The sequence below is a fragment of the Cynocephalus volans genome, chromosome 16 (genome assembly GCF_027409185.1).
Source record: "Cynocephalus volans isolate mCynVol1 chromosome 16, mCynVol1.pri, whole genome shotgun sequence".
NCBI lineage: Eukaryota > Metazoa > Chordata > Mammalia > Dermoptera > Cynocephalidae > Cynocephalus > Cynocephalus volans.
The window spans coordinates 16,311,903-16,334,086 of record NC_084475.1 but is presented as its reverse complement, the minus strand read 5'-3'; the positions used below and the strand labels follow the sequence as shown (position 1 = coordinate 16,334,086).

General features: G+C 56.7%; 1 protein-coding gene across 1 annotated transcript in view; it reads right to left on the bottom strand.

Annotated features, from left to right (window-relative positions):
- Positions 1–18,231, bottom strand: part of ITGB4 (integrin subunit beta 4) — a 30,264-nt gene extending 12,033 nt beyond the window's left edge. The window contains exons 1-25 of the mRNA XM_063080350.1: positions 18,187–18,231; positions 15,166–15,254; positions 13,984–14,066; positions 13,643–13,744; positions 13,291–13,495; positions 12,635–12,731; positions 12,290–12,461; positions 10,726–10,989; positions 10,339–10,428; positions 9,899–10,021; positions 9,281–9,445; positions 9,021–9,097; positions 8,085–8,287; positions 6,194–6,297; positions 5,957–6,055; positions 5,652–5,781; positions 4,922–5,044; positions 4,718–4,824; positions 3,608–3,641; positions 3,236–3,427; positions 2,644–2,747; positions 2,290–2,348; positions 2,068–2,091; positions 735–883; positions 464–643 (exon numbers count right to left, since the gene is read on the bottom strand). Of these exons, the coding sequence (XP_062936420.1) occupies positions 464–643; positions 735–883; positions 2,068–2,091; positions 2,290–2,348; positions 2,644–2,747; positions 3,236–3,427; positions 3,608–3,641; positions 4,718–4,824; positions 4,922–5,044; positions 5,652–5,781; positions 5,957–6,055; positions 6,194–6,297; positions 8,085–8,287; positions 9,021–9,097; positions 9,281–9,445; positions 9,899–10,021; positions 10,339–10,428; positions 10,726–10,989; positions 12,290–12,461; positions 12,635–12,731; positions 13,291–13,495; positions 13,643–13,744; positions 13,984–14,066; positions 15,166–15,244 (2,965 nt within the window). The 5' untranslated portion in view covers positions 15,245–15,254; positions 18,187–18,231. The remainder of the gene's footprint in view (positions 1–463; positions 644–734; positions 884–2,067; positions 2,092–2,289; positions 2,349–2,643; positions 2,748–3,235; positions 3,428–3,607; positions 3,642–4,717; positions 4,825–4,921; positions 5,045–5,651; positions 5,782–5,956; positions 6,056–6,193; positions 6,298–8,084; positions 8,288–9,020; positions 9,098–9,280; positions 9,446–9,898; positions 10,022–10,338; positions 10,429–10,725; positions 10,990–12,289; positions 12,462–12,634; positions 12,732–13,290; positions 13,496–13,642; positions 13,745–13,983; positions 14,067–15,165; positions 15,255–18,186) is intronic.
- Positions 18,232–22,184: the final 3,953 nt, after the last annotated feature.

Sequence of the window (22,184 nt, the reverse complement as noted above, 5' to 3'; positions counted from 1 at the left end):
CTTTCAGAAAAAGTTGAGGGGCTGGAACAAAGTGTCCAACAGATATCCTGGAAGGGTCAGGAGCAGGCCAAAGGTCTATGAGTCCTGGAGTTGTAGGGGGGAGGTCGGGGGACAGAACAGGCCTCTGGATGCAGGGACGGTCATCAGCACCTCGTTTGTCCATGGTGCAATGCCTTGCCTGACACCCCCCACCCCCAGATAGAGAGGAACAAAGGGCGGGATGTGGGGCGGTGCCAGGAGGAGATGGCACTCATGATGAAGCTAACGGAAGCTCCCACTTCCGCTTACTACCAGGCACCGTGTGAAAAGATGTATCCATTTTACAGATGGAGAAACCAAGGCCTGCAGAGGCTGAGTGACCGGCCCTGGCTGCACAGCCAGATCCCACTTCCACCTGGATCAGGAGGAACCAGGTGCTCCAGGGCCCCCCTCTGCCTCCCCTGCTCTCCCCACCCTGACCAACCTTGCTCCTTGATGATGGTGATGTTTACCAGGCGGCGGCCAAGGGTGGCAGTGCCCACGGGCACATCAATGGCTTCCACCAGCAGCTGTTTCTCATCGTCATCCTCAGGCCGGATGAAGAGGGGCACCCGCACATCCACCAGCTCCACACCCTCCTGGAACTCCACCATGCCCCGGGCATCTGGGTGGGTGTTGGGGGTGATCAGATGTGTGTCACGGGGCCACGTGGGTGGGAGGCACGAGGGAGCAGTGCGAGGAGGCTGCCCACCTACCCTGGTCTGCAGTGAGGGTGTAGTAGCCGGGGGCCACCTTGAGCTCATGGAAGGCCCCCTGTTCCACCTGCTTCTCTGTCAGCTTCAGCAGGGCCTGCTTGGCTGAGCGGGGTGCCATCAGTACCGTGTCTACAATGGTGTGGTCTTGCCTGGGTCAGAGCGGGGGGGCAGGTGGGGGAGGTGACAGGCTGCCACCTGCCCTGGCCTGTCCCTCCTGCCTGTCTTCTCCCCAGCAGTGGACAAGTGCAGGGTGTTCAGTGAACAAGACAGCAAAATGTGCAGGGTCTTCAGGGCCAGGCAGGGCTAGAGGCCCACACAGGCCCCACCACCCTCACCTGCAGCCTTGGTGAGCCTCAGTGTCCTCATCTGTGAAATGGGCTTCCCCACCCACCTCACCAAGAAGGGCTGGTGATGTGAATAGATGCCAGAGAGCAAAAATGCTAGTGTGTGGGTGCTGAAGTCAGACCACCTGGGTTCAAGTCCTGCTCTAGTTCTTGACAGCTGCGTAAACTTGCACAAGTCACTTAACCTCTCTGAGCCTCAGTTTCCTCATCTGTAAAATGGGAATGCAATGGGACTTGCCTCACAGGGTTGATGGGAGGGTTGGATAAGATACCCACGCACATAAAGCCCTTACGGCCCGTCGTGAGCATCACAAATGCTGGCCTAAATCGTGCTTTTTTTTTTTTTTTTTTCAAAAAAGATGACCGGTAAGGGGATCTCAACCCTTGGCTTGGTGTTGTCAGCACCACGCTCAGCCAGTGAGCAAACCGGCCATCCCTATATAGGATCCGAACCCGTGGCCTTGGTGTTATCAGCACCGCACTCTACCGAGTGAGCCACGGGCCGGCCCCTAAATCGTGCTTCTTGATGGTGATGTGCTGTTATTCTGTTGCTGATGTTTCTACATCGGGGCCCCCTCATCCCTCTCCTTTGAAGGGCCAGGTCTTGGGGTAGACACTGGAGAGAGAGGTATGTGATCCGTGGCCCATCTTCTTGGTAAACTGCCTGATGCCCAGAGGTGCCCCCAGGATCAGGGTCTGGACCCTGGAAAGGATGGAGCTGGGCACGGGGCTATCCCTGGTACCGGGTGGGGGGCTGTCACCAGTACGAGGGCAGGGACTGGGTCCGTTGGGTTTTGCCTGTTCTAGCCCCGGAGGCTGCTTCATAGTAAGTGCTTTCTGTGAGTATTTGTTGAAAGAATGTGCAAAAAAGGAACAAATGAGGGTCCTCTCCCTTCCCATGGGATGAAGATGGAGATGGGGTAGGGGGTGGCTGGGCCTGGGGATGGGCAGGAAGTGGGGGCTGTCCCACCTGTGTAGCTTCAACTCACTTTTTCCCAGCGTTGGGCTGCTGCCTGTGAAAGACAAAGAGGGGACAATGACCAGATGATCCCTGGGGCGAGGCGTAATCTGCATGGGTGCTTAAACTGCTGGGGTTGGCTTCATGGGCAACTCCCCCACCCAACCCTGGGGAACTAGGTTGCCTGGCTTGGGGCTGGCGGGGCTCGTGCAGCCAGGCCACTCCCACCCAACTCAGGGCACCCGGTACTCACCGGAACTTAGTCTGCTGGAGCTTTTGTGCACCTGTGATCTGTCTGTACACCTCGTTCAGCTGCCAGGCAAGGGAGGGCCGTGAGGCTGGGCCCTGGGGAGCCAGGTGGGCTCTCTACCCAAAGGACCTCTCAGGGTTGTCTGGGGCACGCCCATGGGGCCATGTCCTGAGACCCAGGCTCTGTGGCCTCCGTCCCCTCTGGATACATTCCCAGGGAACAGATCCCAGGTTGTCTCCATTCCAGGCACATGTCCAAAGAAGATCCTCTTTCTCACCTGGGAAGATCTAGGTTCTGCAGCTGCTTCCCCAGCCACCCACGCCCCACCGCCCTGGGCTCAGCATCTTTGGTCCTTACATTCTCCTCCACCTCCTGGCGCAGCTGGTTACATTCTCGAGTGTCGGGCTTCAGCAGGTTCTCGGTGCAAAGGCGGGCAAGACGCAGCGACAGCCCGTAGGGCACTAGGGGCAGGTGGGAGGGATGGGTGTTGTCAGCCCCCTGCACGGTGGGCACTGCAGAGCACCCCCTCCAGGACCCATGCTGGGACTCGGGGGACAGATGTCCAGCAGATCAGGCACATCAGGGCCTGAGGCTTGTAGTGCCATCGGGAAGGGGCAAAGGTGGCCGAGCCCTGAGCCTGCACCAACATTCAGAGAAAACAGGAATGGGGTGACCCCAGATCCAGAAGAGAGGTCCCGGGCCGGCCTGTGGCTCACTCGGGAGAGTGCGGTGCTGATAACACCAAGGCCCCGGGTTCGGATCCCATATAGGGATGGCCGGTTAGCTCATTGGGTGAGCGTGGTGCTGACAACACCAAGTCAAGGGCTAAGATCCCCTTACCGGTCATCTTTTTAAAACAAAACAAAACAAAACAAAAAAAACAGAAGAGAGGTCCCTCAGGGCCCCAAGGGCACTGCCAAGAGGCACAATGCCCAGCCCCTGCCCTCACCCAGCTCCGTGGGGTTGGTGCTGGCAGTGTGGGTGGCAAAGCCAGGCCGCTGTACGTTGTTGGTGATCTTCCAGCGGACCATGTCACGCCCCTTCAGGTTCCCGCTGCGCAGCATGGGTGTGTCCAGGTGGTCTGAGACCATCAGGTTCTCCCGCAGCATGTAGTGGTCTTCTTTAAAGCCCACCATGTGACCTGCAGGACACTGTCCTCAGCAAGGGGCCCCTCCCTAGACACACCCAGCCATACCCCAGTGAGAGGGACCTCAGGGCCTCCCACCTTGCTGTTCCAGGCTCAGCCCCCACTTCTCCTCCACCCCAGCTCAGGGAAAGGGCAGTCAGAGCCCCAATGCCCCTGCCCCTGCCAAGCCCATACCTCGGTTGCAGCAGGGGAGAAGTGCCAGGCAGGCCTAGAAGACAAGGTGGGAGGGGTGAGTTCTGGGACAGCTGCACAACCCAGGAAAGGCCCGTCAGCCCCCCACTCCTCACCCATGCCCCTGTTGCAGGTTCACTGTGTGTGCAACTATATTAAAGGCTCTGAGAAGCCCTGCAGAGGACATACCTGTTTTTCAAACATATCTGATCATGGAAGTCCTTTACCGTGTAACACACACTAACATCTCACGAAACCAGGGGTTACTACAGAGTGTGGCCACTGTCCCCTACGTTTCAGCATCCTGTGCTGCGCCATCCTACACGCTTTCCTGTCTCGTCTGCTCTCCCCATCGAGACTGCAGCTCACGGTGGGCAGGACCCTTCCTTCCCTATTGTGGCTCCCATGCCATTTGCACGTGGCCCCAGGGCAGGTGCTCCTGAGGATCTGGCCACTGACAGTTGGCAGAGGGAGGGACGTGGTGGGAAGGGCACTGCAGCTAGGGCAGATGTGTGTTCGCCTGACCTTGGCCACATATGAGGATGTATATGTTGCCTGTTTCTCTGAGCCTTGGTTTTTCCATCTGTCATAGGGGATAGTGATTTTGCACCACTGACCTTATGGGGAGACCAAGAGGAGAAAATGAAGTCACATGGACACCCTCTATTGTGACAGCACAAAGAGCCGCAGGGAGCTTAACAAAGAGCTGAAACCATCGTCACCAGCACTTAGGAGGCTGGACGTGGGAGCTCAGGGCTGGGTTAGCGGGGGTCTTCAGGAGCCAGGCTCAAGAAGGGGTGGGAACTAGCCAAGACTTAATATGGTGCTTATGACGGGCTGGTCCCTTTCTGAGAACTGTACATAACTTAACTCGTTTAAGCTTCATCACTACTTTCTGACGTCAGTTCTACTCTTCCCATTTTACAGATGAGGAAACTGAGGCATGGAAAGAGTGATTGCCCAAGGGCAAAGCTGCAGACTCTGGATAGGAAGCTACAGAGGTGGAGACCCTGGTAGTGGCTGAGAGCCCTGGGGAGGACCCTGAGGGGGACTGGGGGCCGTGGGGAGAACCCCGGGGGGACTGGGGCACTGGGAGGACCTGAAGGTGCTCACCTTGCAGCAGGCACAGTACTTCCAGCAGAGCAGCAGCAGCAGTGCCAGGAGTGGCAGGAGGAGGATGAGCAGGGGGATGAGCCACCAGAAGGAGCCAGGTGGGCAGTCTGGAAAGCGAGGAGGAGGAGGAGGAGGGAGGCGGTGCCCCTCCCCCCACCGAGGCCTGGCAGGCCACCGTTCCCCGCGCCTGGCCCTCCAGCTCACCCTTCTTCCTGTGCACCAGGACGGTGCTGTTGGGGCCGGGGGTGCCATCGCCCTCCACAGTGTAGCTGTAGGTGCAGTCGTCGTCCTCGTCCCGGAAAGAGCAGTACTCCACCACCTCCTCTGCTGCACCCACAGACGATCAGCTGGGCACCCTAACCCCCACCCCACTCCGGAGCACTCCAGGCCTGGAGAGGTGCCCCCTCCTCTGGGGTCCACCCTGCCCACTTCAGGGCCTGAGGCACCTCCCTGGGGAGGAGTGTAAGCCCCTGGCAAGCTGTGCCCTTCCCTGGCACAGGAATGGGGCCATGTGGGGATGGCCCTGCCCAGGGCTGGCCCCAGGAGCATCAAAGCTTGCAGATCTGTGTCCCCTACTTCCCTGACCTGAGCATCTGAGCTACAGGAGGGGAGGCTGTGTACCCCCCTAGCCTGGTTATGTGCTCCCATCTGGGCCGTGGGCCCCACCCAAGCCAGAGCCTCCTCACCAGACTTTGCCCCTGCTCAGCTGTGTGCCCCCTGGACCAGTTCTGTGTGCCCACCGCTTGGGCTGTGTACCTCTTGCCCAGACTTTTTACCCCTTTCCTGGATATTTTGGCATCTCCTGTCTGGGTTCTGTGGCTGCTCCCAGTTTTGGAACTCCTCTCTGGACCACGTGACCCCAATTCGGATTGCGAACCCTGCCCAGTGAGTGACACCTGTCCTGTGATCCCCGGCTCTCGGCCCCTGCCCCCACCTTTCTTAAGCTCGTCCACCATCTTGACCTTGAAGCTGCACTCCTCGCATGTGCGCCCCTTCTTCTCCCCGGTGCCCCAGGCCTGGCACTGCACGCAGGAGCGCAGGTCCTCGCAGAGGCCCAGGCGGATCTGGGCAGGGAGGGGAGGGGCAGACGTGCACTGTGCTGGGTGGGTCTCTGCCAGGCCCTGTTCCCCCAACCTCATGCCCTTGGTTGGCTCCTACGGCACCAGGCTCAGCCCCTCCTACCCACCCTGCCCTGTGCCCAGGGTTCCCACACCCACACCGCAGCGATCCTGGCCTCACCGCTGAGTAGTTGATCTCGCAGATGGTGTCCGTGTAGAGTGACTGCTGGTTGCAGTGGCAGCGGCCACACTCACAGTGGCCACGCCCGTTACAGATGCCCTGGGGCAGGAGGGGGCACCGGTAAGCCAGCTGTGCCCCATCCCGACCCACTCCCCTCCCCTCTTTCTACTGGGTTCTCTTCTGAGAGGGTGGGTGGCCCTGACTGGGCCCCTTCTGCCACCCCATGCCTAGGCCTACCCCATTGCTGTCGATGCAGGTGGCATTGCTGAGGGGACAGTCACAGCCTGGGCCTGTCCAACCGGGTTCACACACACACTGGCCCATGGAGCAGCGTCCCCGATCTGCAGAGAGGGGCAGGGAAGGGAGAGAAGACAGCCACATTTGCACCAGCAGTCCAGGCTACCCACCTTTCCGGGAGAGCCTGTGAGAGCTGAGCCGTGGTAGCCGGATGTTTAGGCAGGAATGGAAGTCACTTCTTCCTCACTTTCCCAGAATCTCCTTCCCTCCATCTCTCCCACTCCATCCCACCTTCTACCTTCCACTCTGCAGCCAGAGTCATCATCCCAAAACACAGATCTGATCATGCGGCTTCCCTGTTTAAGAACCTCTAAAGTATCCTGGCCAATGCAATAAGGTAAGAAAAAAAGAAACAAAATGCATAAATATTGGAAAATAAGAAGTGAAACTAGGCTCTCTGGTTAGCTCAGTTGGTTAGAGCATGATGTTCTAACACCAAGGTCAAGGGTTTGGATCCCCACACTGGCCAGCCTCCAAAAAAAAAAAAAAGAAGTAAAATTCTTTCTTTTTATTTTTTTAAAGATGACCGATAAGGGGATCTTAACCCCTGGGTTGGTGTTGTCAGCACCAGGCTCTCCCAAGTGAGCCACGGGCTGGCCCTATTTTCTTTTGTTTTAAATGAGATTGCTCCTTCCAAAGCCATTTTCAAGTATCAGGAACATGTCACAAAATATTCAAAAGAATCTACAGGTAAATTATTAGATGTCCTATGTGGGTTTAGCGAGGTGGCAGGACACAGGCTTAACATGCAAATAGTTAGAAAATGAAGTTAAGGGCCAGCCCGTGGCTCACTCGGGAGAGTGCGGTGCTGATAACACCAAGGCCACGGGTTCGGATCCTATATAGGGATGGCCGGTTTGCTCACTGGCTGAGCGTGGTTTTGACAACACCAAGCCAAGGGTTGAGATCCCCTTACCGGTCATCTTTAAAAAAAAAAAAAAGAAAAAGAAAATGAAGTTAAAACCTACAATGCCTCCCTTTTGTCCAAAGGATAAAGTCCTGCCCTGGGCTAGAACCTGAGCCTTTTGCACTCTGGCCCTGCCTCCTTCCTGGCAGTGTCTCCCGCCCCTCCTCTCACACTTCCACCTGTGCCAACTGTCTGCCTTTCTCCAGATGTGCCCTGTTCTCCCTTTCATTTCTCCGAGCAAACTCCGGGATGGGAGTTGAAGAGAAGAAAGGTGGACAAAAGCAGGAGTGGAGGAAGGGTAGCAAAGGAGGTGGCTCAGCCTCCGGTGGTGAGTATAATATAGTGGGGGCTTAACAAGGATTTGATGAGTGGATTTTCATTCATACTCCTCCATGTAACCACCAATCCTTCCATGTGCCCTGTTGTCTGAGGTCTGCACCCCTGCCCAGACCCCGTGCCCACGGCCTGGGCCCAACACTGTATTAGGCCCTGTGGGGATACGGAGGAAGCTTAACTCCCAGCCCTGCCCCCTAGAAATGTGGCATCTTCAGAAAGAGGAAAGAGTGCCATGCCATATACCTGCCAACCATAAAGTGCTGAACTGGGTGGGAGTCACCCGAATGAGATGGAGGCTTGGAGAAGGAGTGGGCACAGACATGAACTGTCAGAGAGAGCTGGGGTCTTAAAGCAAGGGGAGTGTGGTGCTGGCAGGGGCCTCGGGCATCAATGCTGTAGATGAGGGAAATGGGGTCCAGGTTGGGGCAGGACTTGGGGGAGGCACTCGGGGAGTCTTGAGCAGGGCTGGGCCTGACCTTGGGGATTCTGACTCTAGCCTGGCTCTCCCAGTCTGGATCCTGAAAGGAGGGCCGCCCTTCTGCCCTGCCCTGCCCTGCTCTCAGTGCTGGCCGTGGCTGCTGGGCTCACCGTTGCAGAGGAACCCGGATGTGCGTGGGCACTGGAAGTTGTCGTACTCGCAGAACTGACCCTCGTAGCGGCCTTCGCCATAGCACACACAGCGCCCACACTGGCACTCGCCATGGCCCGAGCATGGCTTGTCCTCACCCTCCCGCAGGCAGGGCTTCGTGTCGCTCAGCAAGCCGGTGGAGCAGTTGCAGGTCTTGCCACTCCTGCAGGAGGAACCGGTCACGTCTCCACAGCACCCCGGGGAGGAAGGCTGCGGCTTTTACTGTCCCATTTTACAGATGAGGAAACTGAGGCTCTGAGAGGGCTGTGGCAGGTCCAAGTCACATGGACAGCAGTGGCTAAGCTGAGACCCAAACCTCAGTCCTCTGTTACCCCCCTCGGTGTCCCTTCTGCACTGCTATTCTGTCTCAAGTAACAGCAGACTTGCTCAGTGGCTTGAAGCTTTAAAAGTCCTCACTACCATTTATTTATGAGCTCATTTCTGATTAGGTGATACGTGCACATAGCTCAAAATACTAAAGGTATGAAAGGCACGGAGTGAAAAGTAAGTCTCCCTCCTGCGTCTGCCCCCAACACTCAGACCCCTGACAGCCACCACCGTCTCAATCCTCGTGCATCTTTCCAGAGAAAGTACATATTCCTGTGTATTTCAAAGTGCTCTGGGGGCTGGCTGGTTAGCTCACTTGGTGGAGTGTGGTGCTGGTAACACCAGGGTCAAGGGTTCGGATATACCTACTGGCCAGCCACCAGAAAAAAAGTGCTTTGAACTGGATTCACCCAACAACTGGGTTTGCCCCCCTCCTTGCCCTTTCTGTAATCTGTCACCATACCCCCAGCCAGGCATACAAGGTGACCCAGGGTCAGGTGCCTGCAGGGGACAGCCCCCTCCCGGGGCCTCTGTCCTCCTGGGTGCTGGACTCCACTGCCCACACTCACCAGCCCTCACTGCACACACAGTGTCCACACATGAAGTCTCCATTGAAGTTGCAGCGAGCTGACTGTACCTCTTTTTGCTGGAATGAGACCATGATGGGGTGCATGGAGGCAGCGGAACCAGGGCCACTGGAAACTTCCGCTGCCATCTGTGCCCCAGGACACCCCGCAAGGGAGATGTGACCCCGGGAGCCTCTGCTTCTTGCTTGGGGCCCTGCTGCTTGGCTCAGCCCTCCCTCCCGCCCGGAGGGGCCGCGTCCTACCAGCTCGCAGGCGCACACGTCACAGATGATGCCCACGTCCATCTGGAGGCCATCAGAGAAGGAAGGCTTCAGGTGGATATTGCCCTTCTGGTCTTCTCCTGGTAGCAAGCACACATGCGTCCCATCCAGGTCCTCGAGGGCCCGCAGCTGTACTTGGTACATGCCCTGCAGGGACCCCAATGTCAGCCAAGGCAGCCCCAGCCCCAAAGATCAGGGGCCACTTGTTCCTGAAGGCCCTCAGCCCTCAAGCTTCCAGGATGTGCCTGGATTCCTGACACCAGCTCCCTGCTTGCCCTTCCTTAGGGCTGTAATCTCCTTCCCTCCAGGCACAGTCACAACAATAACAGTAGCAAGAGCCTCCTTCGGCTGTTACATTAGTCTGTTTTCTCACCCTAGCAACCCTCTGAGCTTGATGCTTTTATTAACCCCCACTGTATGGATGAGGATATGGGCTAGCCAAGGAATGTGCCAACCTCAACCAAGTGGCCAACCCAGAGGGATTTGAACCCAGCCCCACCTGACTCTGGGGGTCACACTCTCAACCAGTTTAAATGACTCCACCCCTCGAAGAGTGCTGTGCCTGTCCCCCCTGCCCCCCCTGCCCCCACAGAGGCATACCACTTCCCCCCGCCGGATGTGAAAGGACCCAGTCTTGGTCTTTTGGTACATCTTGGACGTGACCTCTGTCCGTAGGCCTCGGGGGCTGTCCAAGGCCCGGATGTCCAGGTTGGAGCGAATGCGCTAAAGGAGGACAGGTGATCAGAGGTCTGGGGGGAGCTGCAGGGAGCCTGGGCTTGTCCGCTCTGGCCTGGCTGTGCTCCACCCCCACCTACATAGAGGACTGGTGTGGTGTGTGGGGGGGATCACAGTGGCAGAGCCTGCAGATGCTGGGGCCAGGCCCATGAGGGCTCCTCAGGGCCCACAGTGACCCTTCCTCACTGGCCTATCCCAGCCCCATTTCTCAACCGTGACCTGAGACGCCCCCCCTCGCCCACCATGCTCCCTCTCCAGCCCTGCCCCAGAAAGATTCAGAGTCTGCAGCCCGTGCTGCCCCTCACGTTGAAGGCCTCCTCCAGCAGCTCCACGATGTTGGATGAGTCCTCCTGCAGCACCCCCAGTGAGGAGACTGGGAAATACGTGTGAAGCTTCTGCAGGGAGAGAATGCCAGGCCTCAGGCTAAGCAGCCCATTGAATCTGGACAACAGATCTGGGGTTATGCCCACTTTGTACATGGGGAAACCGAGGCCTGGACCTAGTTGTGTGTTTCAGACCCTGACCTCTTAGCCTCAACTGCTTGGGGGATGGGCACATGACCTCCTCTTCCCACCAGGGCCCACTCTTGGGGGCCCAAAAGCTTTGGGAAGGAAGGTAGGAAGGAAGCGTTTCTGAGAAGTTCCATGAGCCCTGCCCTGATCCCCTCTCGCCCAGTGAGCCCAGGCCCGCACCTCGTAGTAGCTGTAGGAGTAGTTGGTGACGGCGAAGATGGGGATAATATTGTGCTTGCCGAGCAGGCGCACTAGGGTGGGCACCGATGGGTAGTCCTGCATCCCATACTGGGTGTAGGTGCCCGTGGCGTCCAGGTGGCACTTCTCATCATTGCGGCTCATGATGCCTGCCAGCACGTTAGCACCGTCCGCCTCATAGTGGAAGGCTGACTCGGTGGAGAACACCAGCAGATGGGTGCTGTCGGGGCGCCAGCCGATGTCCCTCTGGGGAAGGCAAGGAGGGGGCATGCCCATGGAGCAGGCTGCCTGCCGAGCACACGCATCACGGAGTCGTGCACAACAGGGAAAGCGGCTCCCAACACAGAGTGGGCTTAAGCCACAGGATTGACACCGTGTGACAGCACGTGAGTGAAAAACAGAAACTAGCAATGGGGGAATGAATGCAGCATCAGCGTGCACGGTGGGTGCTACACAACATTCAAACCAGGTCCATCTGACTGCCCGCCCCCCAGGCTCCTAACACTCTGCAAGCATATTTTATCTGCATAGAAAAATGTATACCACACAATATTAAATGAAAAAGGCCACTTAAAATAGGTACAGCAGTGTATGGCTATTTGTTAGAAAAATATATGGGGAGGGCTGACAGGTTAGTTCAGTTGGTTAGAGCGCAGCCTTATAACACCAAGATCATGGGTCTGGATCCCCGTACCAGCCAGCCGCCAGCGTGAGGTGATTTTGAAAACTAAGCATTACAAGGAAAAATCGCTTATGATAGGGTTTAAGCAAAACAAACAAACAAACAAACAAAAAAGGGTAAGCTTCAGGATTATGAGTACACTGATTACAAATATATAAAAATATGGGGGGCCGGCCCGTGGCTCACTTAGGAGAGTGTGGTGCTGATAACACCAAGGCCACAGGTTTGGATCCCATACAGGGATGGCCGGTTAGCACACTTGGGAGAGCGTGGTGCTGACAACACCAAGTCAAGGGTTAAGATCTCCTTACTGGTCATCTTTTAAAAATAAAAATAAAAATAAAAAAGGAAAAAGGAACAAAATATGCTGGTAGGACATCGAGTGGCTGGCTATTTGATGATGGTGAAATTATGGGCAATTTCTGTTCTGTCTTCTAAATTGTCTCTAACATGGATATATGATTTTAAAAATGAAAAAAATTGATGTACACATGAAAAGAAGTGGCCTCTTCAGCTGCCCAGCACAGCTGGAGACTGGGCAGTTTGTGGATCCTAGGAGGTTGGTTGGGACGATAGCCTTAGGGCACTGAACATTCCAGAACCCCAAGGCCAAAATCTGCCCTGCTGGCCAATAAAAAACCAGGCTGTGATTGCTCTGGCCGGGGTCCTTGGCTCCGGGCACATCTACACCCGTATTGTACCTGAGGACCACTCAGAGAGTCTGAGCTTGTCTTAGGGTACGCGGGCTGCAGGCTCCTGGGCATCTCCTCAGGGCCTCTGAGCCTGGTGCCAGAGCAGGCCAGCAGGCAGCTCATGCCCTTGCCGAGAAGCACCTAGGCTGGCAGTGCCCTCCCTGGTGCTCACTGTGCACACGGCCGTCTGCAGGATGGCATCGAAGCCACCTTCAGGAGCATCCAGGTTGCCTGAGATCCGCTCTCCCTGCAGTTTATTCCGGAATTCATCCACATCTTCCGTCAGGCTGATGACATTCTTGAAGGAGAAGGGGGGGTCACTGTTGGGCCAGGGTTCCTTCAGCCTGGGCACAGGTGGGAGGGAGAGAGAAAGAGCATCAAGGGGGGAAGACCCCCAGACCGCAGTGCCTGCAACTCATTAAAGCCAGAAAGAGAATTTTTTAAGTGCCAGACTGAGAGGGGAGGTGGGCCACAGGGCCAGGACCCCTGCCCACCCAGGGCACACTCAGTCACTCACTTCTCCGGCCTCATGTCCGTCTGAGGGACGCTGACTTTGTCCACAAACTTGCCAAATCCAATAGTGTAGTCACTGGTGAGCTGGCTCAGGACCCGGGCTGGGTGTCAACAGGAAAAAGAGGAGACGGCTGAGCTCCAACACCCCACATAAACACGGGGTCCTGGGGCTGGCTCAGGAGGGAGGAAGGAAAAGAGTCACCTATAGTTAACACTTTGCATGTTGGCCATCGACTCATGCACACGAAAGCTCTTGTCCCTCTTCACAGATAAGGGAAATGGCACTCAGGGGACAAGAGTTATGCACAGAGCACATTGTGGGGGGCAGAGCTGGGAGACCGAACCCAGCTCTGTCTGCAGCCCTGAGACTTAAGCATAGGCTGGTGGGCGGGCGTCCTCCTCATCAGGAGGGCCAGATGGCTCGCTGCCCACGAGTGTGATGGCTTCTTTGAAGTCCCAAGTGGTGAGCGGGGTCTGGCTGGGACCCTCCCCTGAGAATGGGGGTGTGTGTGTTTTGAGGAGCTCAGATGTCCTGTCTGTTCTTGGGGGGTGGGTGCAGCTGTCCTGAGTCCTAGCCTCCCGAGCAGGTGCCCAGGTAGCTGGGTGAGGCCCCACCCTCCACCTCCCGCCCTGCTATCCTCCACGCTGGCCCAGCCGTACCCAGGTTCTGCCCCATCTGCTTGAGGTTGTCCAGATCGTCGGACATGGAGTTGGAGAAGTCCATGAGGATGTACAGGTCCACGGGGCTCTCCAGGGGCTCGAATACCTCTAGCTCAAAGTGTCGCTCCTCGCCTGGCCTCAGCCGCACCCGCAGGCTCTGGGGGGACACCTGGCTGCGGCGTAGGGTGGTGTCGATCTGGGTCTCCTGCATCCGGAGGGGACAGACAGCTGGCTGGAGGGTCATTCCAGAGGCCCGACGGGGAGCTGCTCAGCCCAGGCAAGGGCATGTGGACCCCTATCCACAGCCAGCCCTGAGCGGGGAGGTCCCGCCTCCCTTCCCTACTGCAGGCACCTCTGTGATCTCGAAGCTGCTCTCCATAACCAGCACGCTCTCCTGCCGGCAGCCCGCGGCCAGCAGCTCCGCCTGCGTGTTGCAGCGCCGTTCCTTGAACATCTGGCAAGAAGGACGGGGTCAGCGGGGGCAGTGCCCATCCCTGGCTGTCCCAACCTTGCGTTTATTTGCTTCTGATATTGCTGACCCTGGCCTGTGCTACCACACCCACCTGGCCTGAGGCAGGGCTGAGGGCGCGGCAAGCATGGACCTGGCCACAGCCAGAGGTGGAGCGTGCAAGTCAGGGCGGGACTCGGGCTGGCCCCAGGCTAAAGAAGGTGGCCCGGCCGGCAGCAGCTCACCTCATCTGTGCAGTAGGCACAGTCCTTGTCCACGCGGATGCACTCGGTGCAGCTCTTCACCTGAGCTTTCTTGCAGCGGTTTGCTGGTGGCAGAGGTGGGCACGCATGGGGATGGGCCTCACCAAGGTCCGACCCCTTTCCCACCTACACCCTCCCTTGACAGAGGTGGGGGTTCTCTCCCCATTTGACAGAGGAGGAAAGAGAGGCCAGGGAGCACGTGGTCTGCCCCAGGTAGCACAGCCAGAGACCAGCAGAGCCAAGTCTGGAGGGAAGGACGGTGGGGGCTGAGACAGGTGCTGGCCCATTTGCTGGCTGGAACACGCTGGCCGTCCCCTGACAACACACTGACTCCTCAGATCCTGCGAACTTTCCTCAGCCCTCCTTGATACCTGCAATGAGCTGTGCCCACCATCACAGCTTGTGCTTCACAGCACAGCACCTGCCACGTGACTTGCCTGGTCCCTGAGCCTCCCCCAGGGTAAAGGGGACTGTGTCTGTCTTGTGTATGGCTGTGTCCCCAGTGACTAGCACAACGCCCAGCACTACGGAGGTCCTCAGTAAACCAATGAGGCAAAATTCCAGAGTTTCTCCAAAGGTTATCAGGATTCCCTTTGGCTCTGTTCAGTTAAAATCACAGACAGGACCTACTATGTGCACCTAGTATTCACAGTGGGTGGTCTCCTGGGCTCCGGGGCCATGGTGTGCTGTTCAGTGTTTAACAATGGATCTGGTGAGGGAGGGGAAACCCTGACTCACAGCATTTGTCAATTTCTGTGGTGCAAATATTCCCACCGTGGTCTATTTCAAGCTATCACCATGGCCTCAACGGTGGGCAGAATTAATCGGTAGGAGCTGGTCCAGCTATTTGCCTCCGGATTCCTATAAAACCTCCCAGTCCACTTCCGAGGCCTCAGTACATCCTCTGGGGTCCTCAGCTCCCTGAGGGGTCTTAGCTCCCTACACTCGGTCTCCTTCCCCTTTGTTCTCTGGCCACACAGTCAGGCTCACGATCCTCCAGGCTAGAGGGTGGAGCCTCAGTTCTCTCGCCCTGGAGGTGTGTGGTGGTCAGCTGCAGGAGGGCCGAGTGTCTGGGCAAGACCCCCGTGAGAGGCCCCCGTGTGAGGAAATGCCCTGAAAGGTGCACCCCTGCCCAGAGGCGTGCCACAGGGGAGGGCAACTCACCCACGTCCCCAGGGAGACTGGCGCTCAGCAGGGCTGCCAGCAACAGCCTTGCCCACGGGCTGGGACGCGGCCTTGCCATCCTCTTCCTCCTGTGGAACACAACAGTTGACATGTGTCACCTCTATAGCCCTGGCTGGTGCCATCAGCTCACTGGATCCCCGTTGGAGCTCTACAGGAGAGGCGATGCCATTCCCATTGCACAGATGTGGAAACTGAGGTTCTGAGAGCTCCACTGATGTTACCAAGGCCGACCAGCTTGCAACTGGCAGGGCCCAGGGCCCCTGACTCCTCTTTTCCACAGCCCCCTTCCTTGCCATCCCTGCAGTGGCTAGGTGCCCTGCAGGCCTACACCCTGCCCCTGGGTGCCCCCCTCCCACCATTAGGACTCTGGGCTCCGAGCTTGTCCCAGTGTTTTTGTGCTGCTCTCCCAGAGGGCAGGACAGGCTGGGTGGGGATAGGGTCACCTAGCAAGGGGACCACCCCTGGAGGAGGCCCTAACTCTATCTCCCGCCTCCTCTGTCCTGGCCCACTCGCCCTTTGGTGAGGGTGGTGTGGTCAGGAGGGGGCCCCTTCCTGTATCTGGGGTCTGGGGATGGGTCAAGGCGCTCGCTGCATTGAGTGGGCTGCAATGGCTGCCTGGCCCATCAGACTGGGGCCTGAATCTACTGCCCTACCCACCTCCACCTGACCCATGGCTGAGTTTTCGAGGACCCTGAGTGGTTCACCCTTTCAAAAGTTAGCCCAGAGCAAGATGACAGGTAGCATCTACCATTCACACACACGCTGCAGCAGTATCCCAGAAGCCCCAGTGGCATTTGGTTCACTACTGAACCATCTTGATTCAGCAGCAGCCTTCCGGGCAGGCAGGGGGAAACCTGAGGCCTTTTGAAAGATGGGCAGCCTGAAGCCTTGGGAAGAAGAGGCCAGCCACAGAGCCACCCAGGCCTGCAGAGCTGAGGGCAAAGGTTAGGGGCCGCACCTCTTTCTCTAGGCCCAGATCTCCCGTGGCCTAGGATGACGCCATGCCCACTGGCCCTCCCCCTAGAATCCTTTCTCAGCCACTGGCATGTGGGCAGGGGCAGTGCTGGAGAGGCCCTTCTCAGGCACTGTCTCCCTCCCTCCTGGCATGTGGCCCCGCGGAGGCCACCAGCAGCTCCAGCACACCACAGGCAGAACCAGCTGGGGAAAAGTGCCCTACCAGAGGCAGAGGCCAGAAAGGGCCGGGCAAGGACTCCTGGGGGAAGTGACTTTCTTGCAGCCTCGGGTGTAGGCACCACACCCAGAGGCTACACAATCCAAGCTGCAGACTCGGCTTTCCTGGGGCACCATTACAAGGCAGGTACAGACCCAGCTCTTACTCGCCTGCACCATGTCCACAGGCTTGGCACACAGTGCTGACAACATGAGAGCCACATACACCCAGTTCTTCGTGTCCATGACCGTTACTGAACCCGTAGGAAACCAGTTGGGGGTGGGGGCGGGGAGGTGCTTGCGTTATGCCCACTGCCCAGATGAGAGGCGAGGCACAGAGGCCACAGGGCTTCCTCACCCCACAGCCAGCGCTGGGAGAGCCTGGACCGACCTGGGCAGTGCAGACCCCACATGTGACCTCCACGTTATATTCAGAGGCTACAGAATGGTAGTTAGGGGCCCACATAGGAACTCAGGAGTGTTTTGTTCACTTAACTAGTGTTTAAAAAGTTTTAAAAATTGTTGCCAACGTTAAAAACAATGATATTTCACATAAAAGTTAGGAATGTGGATTTTATTGGGAGATGTGGCCACGGCAGCCTGGGCCGAGCACTTGGGACACCACTCCCCAGGCCACCTGGGGTCCCACCAGGCTTCCAGGACTTTTATGTACCAGCCAGTCCCTGGATTATGTGACTGCCACCCTTATGCTGTTGCACTGTGGCATATGCAGCCTCCCCACACAGGGATACATGCACATACATGGACACGCACTGTGACACCCCCTCACCCTCGGCTCAGAGCTCCCTCGCATACCGTCTCCCTCCTACCCAGGGGACCCCTCTGGGCACATCTGCACCTGCCACCACAGCTCCCTCCCCTCCTGCTTTCCCACCTCCCCACCCTGGAGGGCAGGCCCTCACCCTTAGTGTCAGCTGCTGTGAGAAGCTTGGGGGTCCCCAGCTCCTCCGCTGTTGGGCCACCCATGAGAAATCAGGACCAAGGAGACAGACACCCATTTCCTGCTGTCCTCTCTCCCCTTGGCTCCCAGCATGGAGCCTCTCAGCCTTCACTTCCAGCTTTGTTGGGGACAGCAACAACCATGCCACCGGTGCCCAGTCCTTGTGCCCAGGGCGTGGCAAGGCCATGGGGGAGGAGGACAAGCCCTGTCCCAGGCCTTGGGAGTCATCTGGAGCCCCTGTATCACAGTCAGAGCCAGAGGGCCACCCCAGGGGAAAGAAGACCAGCACTGGAGGAGGTTACAGTGGTTGGGCACAGCCTCGGCGCTGGTGGGTGAGGTCAGGAGAGCTTCCTCAAGGAAGGGCATCTGAAGCGACTTTGGGAGGACAGCAGGCGTGTGTTTGGCCAAGAGAAGAGGAAAATCAGGGAATCCCCAGACCGCAGATGAACTGTGGCACCACACACAGCAGGGCCTGCCCAGCCCACCAGGGAGGGGGCATGCCTCTCAGGGTGGCTGCTCCCCGACTTTCTTTGCAAACCCGGAGGGGCCCAGACCAGTAGGCCAGCCGGACTTGTGCCCACTTCCTCCGCACACCCACCCACCCAACGCCCTCCTGTAGCTGAAGGTCTGGCGGCCGCGTCCCTTCCCCAGCTCCCCTGCCCTCTGTTCCCAGGTGCCCCTGGGCACACCCTGGCAGGCTGGGCACCTGCCCCGGGCAGCGTGGGCAGAGGGAATCGGGGCCTGCCAACCTCAGGAAGGGAAAGGGCAGACAAAAGCCACCCGGTCTGGCCCGACCCGTCCCCCGCGCGGCTGCTCAGGCTGGGGGTGCGCACCCCCCGGCCGGCCCTGGGCCCCGCGATCGGACCTACCTGGGCGCGGACTGGCGCCTCCCCGCGCCCGGGCTGCGCGCTCGGCGGGCGGCGGGCGAGCGGAGACGGGCCGGAGGGCGGCCGCGGGGAGCCGGTGGCGGCGGGCGGGCAGGGGCAGGGGCGGCCGGCCGGCCGGGCGCTTTATGGGGCGGGCGGCGCAGGTAGGCAGGAGGCGCCGGTGAGTCAGGCGGGCCGCATTCCTGCGCGCCGCGCGCACCTGTCGGGGCAGGAGCCGGGGCGCCGCCGCCGCCGCCGCCGCCCGGCCCGGCCCGGCCCCCGGAAAGGGCTGCGGCTCCCGCGGCGGCGGGGCCCGGGGGCGGAGTCGCCCCCTCGCTCTCTCCAGCACGGCCCCGGGCGCGGGCCTCCGCACCCTCCGAGCTCCAGGCTGCAGGCTCGGGTCGGGCTGGGGGCGGCCGCTTAGCCCCGCTCCTGGACGGGCGCCCGGCCTCCCCCGGACCCGCGGGGCTGTCCTGCCGCTGCCCCGACGGCCATCAGCGGCGCGCACCCTCCCTTCTCCCGAGCCAGCGCGAGGGACGGGCCTAGCGAGTGCCCCAAGCCGGCCGGGTCCCAGGTCTGCGCTGTGTGTACCGGGTCCACTCGGCCTCCCAACCCCACCGCCACGTTATGTCCGGAGGGAGACCTGCGTAAGAGCTGGGTCCTCTGTGTGTCCCTGAGCAAGCTACTTAAACCCCCTCCAAGTGTGAATAACGACAGCTGTGAAGAGGCCAGCACCTACCTGGCATGGAGTGGGCACTCGATGAACTGTTACAGTGATTCTTGACAAGCTGATTCACAGTTCTGGCCCCTCCAGTCAATCCTTTGCGTGCAACCTCTCAAGTGCTGCTGGCTACCTTGCGTGTTCAAGTCAAAGCCTCTCAAAAAGCTCCATGACCCTAAACCTATTTTTCTCTAGCCTCACCCGCTAGCAACGCCAGACAACACATGACTACTGGCAGCCCCCTGCCCAAACCGTGCTGCTTCAAGCCACTGTACTTTTGCACTAGGCTGGTCCCTCTGCTTGGAATGCTCTTCTCTCAGCTCTCAGCCTGGTGTATCCCTCTAATCCTTGAAGACATTGTGCCGAGGTCACATACTCCCGAGAGACTTCCTTGACTTCTTCACACCCCAGGTTTGGTTATGAGTCCCCACAGCCCTTGAGGCATGGCTTTTTCATGGCATTTGCCACATTGGTTTGAAATGATCTGTTTAGGAGTCTCTCTACCCCATTGGACTGTGAACCTAAAAGAGCAGACGCTCTGTAGCACATCTTTTTATCCCCAGCACCTAGCACAGTGCTCAACAGAAGTGTAATTGAATCAAATGGGATCGTCACATAACCTCCCTGAGCCTCAGTATTCGTATCTGCAAACGGATTTGTGCACTGCCGACTCTCAGGGTGACTGTGGGAATGCTCATCGCAAATGTGTAGCCATAGTCGCCACTCAGCCATCTTGCTCTGCCATCTGAGAGCTGTTCTGCACAGGCGAGGTGCTCAGAAGGGCTTGCTCCTAGATTTGGGAACACTGGTGATGGAGCCCCAGTTTAGTTGAAGCACTCAGGTCTGCCTGTGCCAGGCCAGCACAAGTGCTCTGTGGACCTCAGCCACTCCTGCAGGTGCCCAATCCACTCTGGAAAATAAGAGCGTGCAGCAGGAGCTCAGAGAACAACCAAACCCAGCCTCCCTCAGCTAGCAGCATCCATTAGAGGGGTGGGGTGGGGGGCTGAGGCACCTGCCTAGAGAAAATGACCCAGGCCCAAAGGTGATGGCAATGGCCAGACTCCACTGGGCTTAGTTGCCCCTTCCTCTCCTTGTTGCCTTCTGAAAGTAACGAGGGGGGGCTGGAGCCCTGCAGCAGCTGAGAGGTGAGATGTCCACCCAGGGATGCCTTGCTAAGACAAGCCATGGGGCTTCTCAGGCCACTTGGAGTCCCAGGATTCATTACCTGGAGCCTTTATGTGGACCTTGGGGACAGGGGTGTCCATGAATCATCTGAGATCATGTGCAAAACTCAATGAGTATCTGATATAACTATGTGGGTTTGCTGGCAAGAGGACCCTTATCTTACCCAGGATTCCCACATAGATTACTGACCCCCAAAGGGTTAAGAATCATTGTACTATAAAGAATCATTGTACTATAAAATCATTGTATATTAGTCTTATAAAAATAAAATGAAATAAAACCCCATTGTCTCATTGTGCAATAGGGCTCCCTCTCTAGGCTTTGCATGGAGCCTGTGAACATCAGACTGCTGCTGCCAACTCCCCTGCACTCATCATGTCTCCTTCAGTAGGGTAGACTTGTTAATTCATTAGTTTAATCACTTATTCATTTTACAAGCATTTTTATGAGCTCCTATGCCAGATGCTGGGGATACCAAGATGACTGAAACACACCTCCTGCTTGCTTCATGGAGCTCACAGTTTAAACCATGGGCCTCTAGTATATGTGCTGCCGAAGCGAGCACTAAACCATGGGCCTCTAAAGTGGGATGCATATTCCTTAGGGTTGTGTCAGCTGAGCCACTATTCTTTTGCTTGATAAGTACATCATTTATTGGTAGAGTGGTACATGTTTTCATAAAATAAGTTAAATAATAAATAGGCAGAGGATGCATGATCAAAAAAGTCCAGTGACCAGTCTAGAGAACCAGCATCTGTAGGGGGAGGACTCTTGGGTGGAGAGTCTCTCCCCAGAGCCTGGGGGTTGCCTTTTAAATTGTGATTTTTCCCAACTTAAAAAAAAATATTTTCGAACATGCAAAAGAATTGAAAGAAGAGTACAAAAATCACCTATAATTTTACCACCTAGACTCAAGAGTAACATTTTGCTGTATTTGCTGTATTTATATATTTGTTATATATTCTTATATTTTTTATTTGAATTTAAGTTGCAGATATCACATTTCATCCATCAACACTCACCCAACAATCCTCCACATAATCTTATACCCAAGAAAATTGACAATAATGTCCTCATTAATCTGTGATTCAGGTCACATTCAGATTTTCTTAGTTGTCCCAAAAATGTCTATTATAATAGTTCCCTTTTGAATTTGAATCCAATCCATGTTACCTATTGCATTTAATTATTTGGTCTGTTTCTTACTCTGAGATAGTCCCCCCTCTCCCAACATTGACCTTGTAAAGCAATAGCCAGTTGTCCTGCAGAATGCCCCACTTCCTTGGTATGTTGATTGCTTCCTCATGGTATCATTGGACTTGTTCTAGCCTGCTGTAAACTGGAGGTGAGGTCTAAATGTCTGATTAGGGCTGGCCAATTAGCTCAGTTGGTTAGAGTGTGGTGTTACTAACGCCAAGGACAAGAGTTCAGGGCCTGTGGGTGAGCCCACGTTGGGCTCCTGTTGGGAGAGCGTGGTGCTGACAACACCAAGTCAAGGGTTAAGATCCCCTTACCAGTCATCTTTTTGAAAAAAAAAAAAAAAAAAAGAGTTCAGATCCTCGTATGGGCCAGCCAACAACAACAACAAAAAATAATAATAAAGGTCTGATTAAATTTAGGTTAAGCGTTTTCGGCAAAGGTGGCCATGGGTGGTGCTGTGTGTTTTGTCCGGTGGCCCTTGGCGTCAGAGACCTATTAGTCATGCTCAAGTCAATCATTTAGTTAAGGCAATGACTGCCATCTCTTTGAGTGTAGAAATACCATTTCTCACTTTGTGACTGAGAAGTCATCTAGAGGGGGTGATGGTGTTTTGTTACCCCGCCTGTTTCCCAACAAGCTTTCAGTGAATGCTTTTAGCACCTGTTGGTGATCCTGGCCTGAATCAATTATTCTTTTGGGTTTGAAGAATGGCGATCTTCTGTTTCTTTCTTTTTACATTTAATAGAAGGTGTCTTTCAGATTAAAAAAAAATAAAAGAGGTGCCCTTAATCAACTGAGGATGAACTATGTTCCTCCAAAAATGCAGAGTAAATGCTTTTCTTTAAACATTTTTCATTATAGAAACTTTATTACTATTATTATTACAAAGCAACCC